The sequence below is a fragment of the Rhea americana genome, unplaced genomic scaffold, assembly GCF_003343005.1.
Source record: "Rhea americana isolate MKP2758 unplaced genomic scaffold, rheAme1 scaffold_413, whole genome shotgun sequence".
NCBI lineage: Eukaryota > Metazoa > Chordata > Aves > Rheiformes > Rheidae > Rhea > Rhea americana.
Window position 1 is genome coordinate 377,970 of NW_028186550.1, and position 8,265 is coordinate 386,234.

General features: G+C 61.3%; 1 protein-coding gene across 1 annotated transcript; it reads right to left on the reverse strand.

Annotated features, from left to right (window-relative positions):
* BTK (Bruton tyrosine kinase) lies at positions 1 to 7,849 on the reverse strand. Its single transcript, XM_085314889.1, has 18 exons — positions 7,602 to 7,849; positions 7,401 to 7,499; positions 7,239 to 7,307; positions 6,975 to 7,056; positions 6,498 to 6,626; positions 6,345 to 6,412; positions 5,639 to 5,820; positions 5,194 to 5,256; positions 4,902 to 4,956; positions 4,178 to 4,260; positions 3,962 to 4,089; positions 3,070 to 3,144; positions 2,506 to 2,677; positions 1,995 to 2,211; positions 1,258 to 1,322; positions 666 to 784; positions 374 to 531; positions 1 to 246 (listed from the first exon to the last, which is right to left on the reverse strand). Exons 1-18 carry the CDS (start codon positions 7,740 to 7,742, stop codon positions 175 to 177), a joined length of 1,977 nt encoding a protein of 658 aa, XP_085171015.1. The 5' UTR covers positions 7,743 to 7,849; the 3' UTR covers positions 1 to 174.
* Between the last annotated feature and the right edge of the window lie 416 nt (positions 7,850 to 8,265).

Consider the following 8,265-nt stretch of genomic DNA (forward strand, 5'->3'; position numbering starts at 1 on the left):
CGGGCAGCCATTTATTGCACCGCGACAGGGGAGCGGCCCGCGGGGCCGCCCCGGAGACCGCGGCAGGGCGCTGCTGTCTGGTGCCCGCGGTGGGGAGGTGCTGCCGGCCCGGTAGTACCAGCCACCGGCGCCAGGCAGGGCGAGCGGGCAGCGACGCCGGCCCGGCCCGGGCGCTCAGGGCTCCTCGTCGGTGATGTCCAGGATGCTGGCCAGCAGCGCGGTGAACGCCGGGCGCTCCTCGGCTTTCTGCGGCGAGGGAAGGCAGAGCGGTGCCGGAGCTGCTGGGGTCCCGCCTGCCCCCGTCGGCTCCCCGCTGCTGAGGAGCCACCTCAGCAACGCCGGGGCAGACAGAGGCGGCCACCGAGTGACTCACCTCGTGCCAGCAGCTGTACATGATGGCGTAGACCCGCTCTGAGGCCTGCTGCGGCCGGTAGAGGCGCAGGCCTTGGATGACGTGCTCCGTCGTCTCGCTGTTGTTAAACCTCTCGTAAGGCATCTTTCCCAGGGAGTAAACTTCCCACATCAGAACGCCTGTCAAGGGAAACAGCCAGGAACAAGTCACAGCACAGGAATGTCTGTGTCTGCAGCTGGTTCGCGGAGGAGCTGCACTGTTGTCGGGCCACCCTCTTACCCAGCCCCCCAAATCGCCAATGCTGTGCTCTCACCRAAAGCCCAGACGTCAGACTTGCTGCTGAACCTGCTGTATAGAAGGACTTCAGGGGGCGACCACCGAACTGGAAACTTTGACCCCATGGAGCTTGTATACTCGTCATCCAGAACGTACCTGCAGCACACAGATGGATCAGGGGAGCCTGTCCTGGATTTCACATTTCACCCTCCCTGCAACCGAACCCGAAAGGAATGAACAGCTTTCAGAGCACTCAGAGTTTGCACTCCAGATTTGGTTCAACAGGCAAAACCATCCCTTTGCAAACAAGCGTATGTTAGGCAAGATGGGCATAGGGCTAGAGCGACAAAGGAGGACACAGCAAGAGGCAAAAAGGGCATGTGGGAAGAAAGCTGTAGTTGGGAGATCTGAGGTGGGGAAAGGAAGAATCAAGGACAGGGGAAAGAGGGATGAGGGAAGTAAGAAAGGGAGGGTGGGAAGTGGACAGGCAGAAGGTTGCGGCAGATGGAAGAAGAAAGAYAGGAGACACAGAGCTGGTGGATGATGGGGGAGAAGACTAAAGTACAGAAGAGATCAAAGGAGCAGACAGGGGACTGAGACAGAAAGTAGCACAGATAAATCAACCAGACCTGGAAAGGCCGAAGTCTGAGACTTTCACAATTCCTTGGTCGTTCACCAAACAGTTGCGAGCAGCCTGTGAGTGGAGAGATGGAGGCAGTCATTCCTACCTGCTGCTGCTTCTCCCTTCCCCCTGTGACATCTGAAACTTTGTCTTGCCTCCACTGATTCAGTGCTTTGCCCAGCTTTATCCCACAGGCTGCTCCAGACTGTTAGTTCAACCCGGGGCAAGCTACAAAGTTCTCAGTAACATGACAGAAGAAGCCTCCAGGCATCCTGTTAACCCGTAAAGGGGCAATTGCCCCATCAAGATTTTGCCTGAATAGAACAGCACCAGGAGGAGATTGGGTGCGTCCCACAGCAGGACCGCAAGCTGGCAGTGCCAGTCGGAGGTCTGAGGGTGCAAACTGCAGGCTCAGCTTTTCGTGGAGACTGAGCGCTCCCTATCTATGTCTGAGCCAACGATGCCTGCTTGTGCTGCCTGGCACAAAGCCCTGCGCTCGCTGAGAATGCAGCCTACAACACTGCGTACTGCTGCCCCTTCTGCAATCTCTGCTAACCCGCCGCAGAGCACAGGTTGCAGAGATGCTGTGATGGGCATCCTGTCTGTGCTGAGGTGGTYGTATGGATGCTCTGAAGAGAAGGCTGCAGAGTTGCCGTCTTTATGCTGGTAGACGAGCTGGACCCTGTCTAGAATGTGCTGTGGTTGTCCCTGAGCTGGAGATGTGTCCTTCAGCCACATCCCTACCAGGTCTCGGTGCAAGAACTGCTTGGATTCCAGGTACTCCATAGCTTCACAGACATCCTTGCACATCTCCAGCAATTCAGTGGGCTGGAACCGCCGCCGAGGCTCCCTCAGGAAGTTCAGGAGGCAGCCGTTGGCCATGTACTCAGTGATGATGAAGATGGGACGCTGCTTGGTGCAGACCCCATAGAGCTGTACCAGCTTCTCATGAGACAGGTTCCTGTGTCGGGAGCAAGAAGGGGAATTCTAGAAGGGAGTGCCTGGAAGGCCAAGCAGCAGGAGAAGCGTCTCTGATTAAGATGGGAAGAGTTTGGCAAGGGAAGGTGCTCCTGGCCTAGCAGCCAATGGAAAAGCTTGCTGAGGAGTTCAGCACTAAGGGAGCAGACTGYTGCAGTAGGAAAGCACTTTGCAGTGTGTGAGGCTGCCTGTGGCTGCCCCTCCAAACCATTTGAGAGCACAGTCCTTCCAACGAGGCCTCTCTCCAGCACAGACCTGGGGGCTGGTCACCACTTACATCATGACTTTGGCTTCGTCGATAAACTCATCCTCTGACATGGAGCCCTCCCTGATCATCTTGATAGCGACGTTGTACTGGCCTCTCCATTTCCCGTACTTCACCACTCCAAACTGCCCTGTTCCCAGTTCCTTCAGGAAAGTCAGATCCTTCGGGTCAATCTCCCATGACCCTAGGATAGAGAGCGCAAGCGCGATGTGGGTGCAGGAGCCCTCTGTGCAGAGTGCTCCCAGCCGTCCAAGCTAGCTGGTTCCAGAAGACCTTGTTCCCATGGCTCACGAGCATGTGCTGCCCAAAATATCACCACACCACACACCCCCCAAAATCCCTGAAATYTAAGACCTGTTCTTCTAAGGGCAGGGGAGCAAAGTAGCTTCCCATGATCACTGCTGTTGCCAGAAGGCTCATGAGGGCTGGGAAGTGATTGCTGGGAATACTGTGAGCCCTGCTGCAGAGGGAGAAGCCAGGATCCCAGCTCTGGCAAGTTACTGCAGGCCGATGCTGTGCTGAGGGCTCCTCGGGCACGGCTACCACGAGACAGGGAGGTGGCCGAGGCCAGCTTACCATAGCCGAGGCCAGCTGTGGAAGGAGCACTTTTCTGGTGTTGAGACACGGGGTATTTCAGTCTGGATATGAGGCCTGAAACACAAAAAAGTACATTTTTGGGTACCTTTACACTGTGATTACCCACACGGTGCCAGCAGGGAGCATGAGCCTCATGCCTTCAGCACAAGGGGAAGAAACTGTTGTGTCAGTAAAAATTCTGCTGCCTCCCTCTGTCCCCCAGGTCTCCTGTCCCCTCTCTGGCTCAGCCTGTCCCAGATTCTCCTTGCAAAGGAGCATTCTTGTTCCAGCTTTCCCTGGGCTGCTTCCAGCTCTGCCTGTTCCCTATTTGAGAGGTCATTTATCATTTTATCCCTGCAAATACAGGCTGTCTGCTTGGCAAGTCAGATTGCTTCGTGTTTTGCTTTCGTCCAAAACAGGGTTGACGGAAACGGCATCAGCAGAAGAAAGCAATATTGCTTCCACCCGCCTCCAGCCAGGCTTAGAGCCCTTTCCTACAGCCACCGGCGAGGCCCGCACAYGGGAGAGCAAACAGCTATTAAAAGCTTTTGGTGGGGTGGGTGAAGCGGGATGTTGGACAGACGCTGCCCTGCAGGAAGCCGGGGGAAGGGGTCCTCGGGGGAACACAARGTCCCTGGTGCGGAGGCCGTGCAAAGCAGAGGTTCGTTTCGGCGGTGTTTCATTAAACGCTGCAGTGTGGTGCACCACTTCCCTGCGGTTTGCTGAAGCTGCCTCCGGGCTGTGCTGGCCTGCGGTGGCTTGGCGGGGCCGGGGGGAGAGGGTGCTTGCTCGCCTGACGCAGCGGAGAGGGCTCCCTGCCCGGGGCCGGGCGAGACACTGCTTATGAAGGGCACTGGATGCAGGCTGGAGCCAGGTGCCCATGAGTGCTCACCAGCGGAGTTGTGCTGGTGGTAGGTGATGAGCTCCGGGATGGTGTTGAAGAGGTGCTTCTCCGCCAGGTAGTACTGATTCTGGGGGGTGCAGTATACGACRTAGTGGCGGATAGTGCCTTGGGGGTCCCTGCAGAGACACGGTGCGGGGTCAGTGGCGTGGGCAGGACGGGCAGAGGGTGAGACGTGCCCCGAGGGGCCCTCTCGGCTCTGCTTACACAGAGGACTTGGCGTAGACGGAGACGGTGTATTTGCCTGTCTTGCTAGTCGAGTCTCGGACAATGAAGCCCCCTTCCTTCCCCTAAAACAGAAAGGGGAGAGGGTGCKTGTGAGGAGACGTGACTGTAACAGGAAAGGCTTGAAGTGAGTGAAGATCACAGCATGGCTGGASAGGATGTGTTCAGGTAAAGGAGTCCTACTTCTGTCCCTACCCCGTGAAGACCCTCCCAGGAGGAGGTGGCAGTGGAGCAGAGCCGGTTCCTGGAGCCGTCAGGGTGACGCAGGCTGCAGGATTTGTTCTCTCTCACCCGCAGGCTCTTCAGGACAACTAGACTTGACGCTGGGACCATGGGGCACTCAGCTGCCTAAGTCATTTCTGCTCGGGATCTACCCTGTCCTACCCTCCCCGTCCCCTGTGCAGGAGGGGGCAGCCTCACACGGCCCCCAAACCCACTCCGCCCCGACACCCACTGCACTTAGAAACACGTGAYTTCAGTGGAGAGACACTGATTTATCCCCCGCAGAGATCGGTGTCTGGGCCTCCTCTCTCCCTCTCATTTTCAGCTGTGACCATTGGAGGAGCTCCAGGCACTGGTGGTTTGGCTGCCAGCCCCAGCRCAGAGAAGTGCCCGGTGCTGGTGGGGCTGGATGTCACGTTGGGCGCAGCAGGACAGCAGCCCAGGAAGGGCTACGAAGGACCCAGCGCCAGGTGTCAACGCTTACCTCCTGCTTCAGCAGTTGCTCTGCTTGGCTCCGGGTGATGTTCTTGGAGTACCACCTGGAGTGGGGACACAGCGGTCAGGAGAGGCCCCCACAGCCACCCCCCATCCCCAGCTCGGCCCAACCCTGGCCAAGTCGCCRCAGGGGGCGAGAGGGTGTGTGAGGTCTTATCAGCAGCTCTTACGGGCCAAGAGGCTCTCGAAGGGTGTGCGAGAGGCAGAGCTTAACAAAACCGTATGTGAAAAGTCTCCATCCAARTGCAATTCCCCATGTCCCCACGCTTTCTCCTACTCACTCAAAGATCTCCAGGGAATTGCTGGTTTCGGTGACATAGTTGCTGGGGATGTAGCCTTCCCTTCTGCAGGGGAAAAAGGGTTGGTCATGCACAGATGGAGGAGGCCAGCAGAAAAGCAGGTTCCTACCCTGGAAAGTTGAGTGGAAATGGGCCAAAAAACTTGGCCCAAACCCTTTGGGGTCCCTGCTTGSGGAGGGCTGGTGCCCTTGGCAATGCCCGGCCTGCTTCGGTCTCCCTCACCCTCCTCATGTGCCATGTGATGAAGGAGCCCTTCATGCATGCAAGCAGCCGGTCTCAACCGTGGAGTGAAAGGCTYGAGACCTGAGACCTGACCCCTGGGTGCAGGGCAGGGGGGCCTAAGGTTGAGTCAGTGGGGACAYTGGAGAGGCACCTTCTCCTGCGGGTGCTGTGGCCCCGGGACGGGACACAGTCGTGGGGCTCTTACCCGTTCTTGTCACAGGCTTTCCACCAGGGCAGGTGGCTTTCCTCCAGGATGAAGTACTCCTCGCCCTTCTGCAGCTGCAGGTCCTGCGCGTTCATGGGCGAGTAGTCGTACAGGGCCACCACCTTCTTCATCTTGCCTGTTGTGCCGGGGGCCGGCTCGGGGGGCAGGGGCTTCATCACCATCTTYGCCGGAGCGAGGGAGACCGTGGGACATGGTGACGTGCCGCTCCCCGAGYGAGACCCTCCCCGGGGCTGGCGGGGCCGTGGGCTCAGGCCATGTCAGCCCTGGCGGTCCTCTCCGCTCCCACACACATTTCCGCCTGCGTATCAGTCCCCACCACCCTGTGCTTTTTACTGCTACGTTTCCTCCTTGGAGCCTGCCCCTCACGAAAGATAAGCATGGTCTCGAGCCCTTTTGGCTCATCTCRTGACTTCACCCTGTATCGGGGCCTATCTCTCTCTTGCCAGCTYCCCCCGGGGAAGTCTTCCTGGGCTGTGAACCTCAGGGGCATGAGATCCCAGGTTCTCCTCCAGGTCTTCTGGCTCTGTCCCCTGGTTCAAGCTCCTTCTCCCTTGGGCACTGCCTTGAGCCGAGTCCTGGGCTGTGAGGAGCACAGCCCCGGCGGTCCCTCGACGTGTTGGCATTTCCCAGGCAGCCCGTTCGTTCAACGCCTGTGAGCAAGCCCACGTCCTGCCACTGGCCCTACCTGGTCCTCCTCGGGAGTGGGGGGAAGAGGCTTCTTCGTTTTGCGATGYGACCGCCCGACTTTTAAACCTTCAGGAGAGGAAAAGGGGTGAAAGTGAGACCAACTCCCCGGCGCGGTGCGGTGGYGGCGGGGGGCCGGGGCGCGGGGGCTTACTGCCGTTCCTGCTCTCCAGGATCTTGCAGCCCATGGCGTTCTTGGCTGTCTGCGAGCAGCACAGGTACTGGCCGTCGATCCAGAAGCAGGGGTGGTACTTCTGCACCAGGTCGCTGTTGTAGCGGATCACTGCGGCGGGGAGGGCAGCGTGAGCGGATGCTGGCCGCAGCCGAGAGCTCCCCGCCCTCCCTCGAGGACCCCGTTCAACTGTTGCACCCGTGGGCGCCCTGGCCCTGCTGGCATCCCGTCGGGAAAAGCCCGGCGCTTGCTGCGCCCTCGTCCCCGGGGCTTTCGCACCGGCTCCAGCGGCTCCCGCGCCAGCGGTGGAGCGGAGCCAGGGCYGGCGGGGAGGGACCGGCCTCGCCAACGCCTTTGTCCCGGGAGAACGTTTCCGCCGGCACGAGGGATGCCRGGCGCCCGGAAACCCGGCCGCGGCGCCCGGCCGCCTCCTCTTCCCGCGGGAGCCTCCYGACTCACCGCTCTTGAGCTGGTGGATCCAGCGCTTGCGGAGCTCCTCGGTGGGCGAGAAGACGTAGAGGGGCCCCTCGTCGTACACCACCTGCGAGCGGCCCCGCGTCAGCGCCGCCCCGCGGGACCGTGACGGCGGGGTTGGGGGAGGCTATAAATAAGCCCCCTCCCTCGAGACTTTCCACTTCCCTCTCTGGGTTTCGGCGCGCCGGGGGCCCGCGCAGGCGCCTCGGCACCATCTCGGCGAGCGCTCCGCGTCCGCCCGCGACTCACCTGGAAGGGGTAGGGGAAGCGCTCGATGATGGAGATCTGCTCCATGTTGTTGCAATCCTCCCCTTTCCTCTGCAAGAGAGAGGCGGAGACGGGCGCTGGCACCCCGGCGGCCACCGGCCCGCTCGCCCAGGCGCCCCCGGGCGAGCCCGACGCCCGCCTCACCGGGACCTGCCGCTCGGGGGGAGGGTTGTTCTCGGGCACCACCGTCTCCACGCAGGTGATCTTCTCAATGTCCACCGAGCCCTTCTTACTGCCCCGGCGCTGCAAGAGGCGGCTCGGGTCGGGCCGGCGCCAGGAAGGCCGCCGGCGCCGCCGTCCCCCCCGCACGGCCGGAGACGCGCCCGTCCCGCTGGCGGCGCTCACCCCGCGCTCGAAGTCGTACTCGTAGTAGGACAGCTTGCTCTCCGTCAGCAGGAACAGGCGCTTCTTGAAGTTGAGGGGCGACGTCTTCTTCTTCTGCTGCGAGCGCTTCAGGAAGATGCTCTCCAGGATGACGCTAGCCATGGCGCCCACCCCCGGGCTCGAGCCGGCCGCGCCGGGCAGCCACGGGGGGGACGGAGGCGGGGGAGGTCGAGGAGAGGGAGGTCGAGGAGATGGAGGTCGAGGAGATGGAAGTCGAGGAGATGGAGGTCGAGGAGATGGAGGTCGAGGAGATGGAGGTCAAGGAGGTGGAAGTCGAGGAGATGGAGGAGGCCGTCTAGTGCTGCCGTCCAAGCACCGCTCTGAGGGCAGCTCGGGAGCAGCCCGGCGGCTCCCGGCGCTGCCGACCCCACGCGGCACCGTGCCACCACGGCCCCCAGAGAGCCCGGGGGCAGGCGGGGACCCCCCGCCTCGGCTCCCGGCCCCACGCACGGCTTTACCTCGAGCTGCGCGGCTGGGATGAGCCCTCGCCACGTCCTCTGCGACGGCGCCGCCGGAGAGGGAAGGACCGTGAGCGTCTCGGAGAGCTCTTCCGAGCCGGCAGGACGCAGCCGCCCCGTCCCCAGCGTGGCACGGCCTGCCTGTCCCCGAGCAGCGCGGCCTCCCC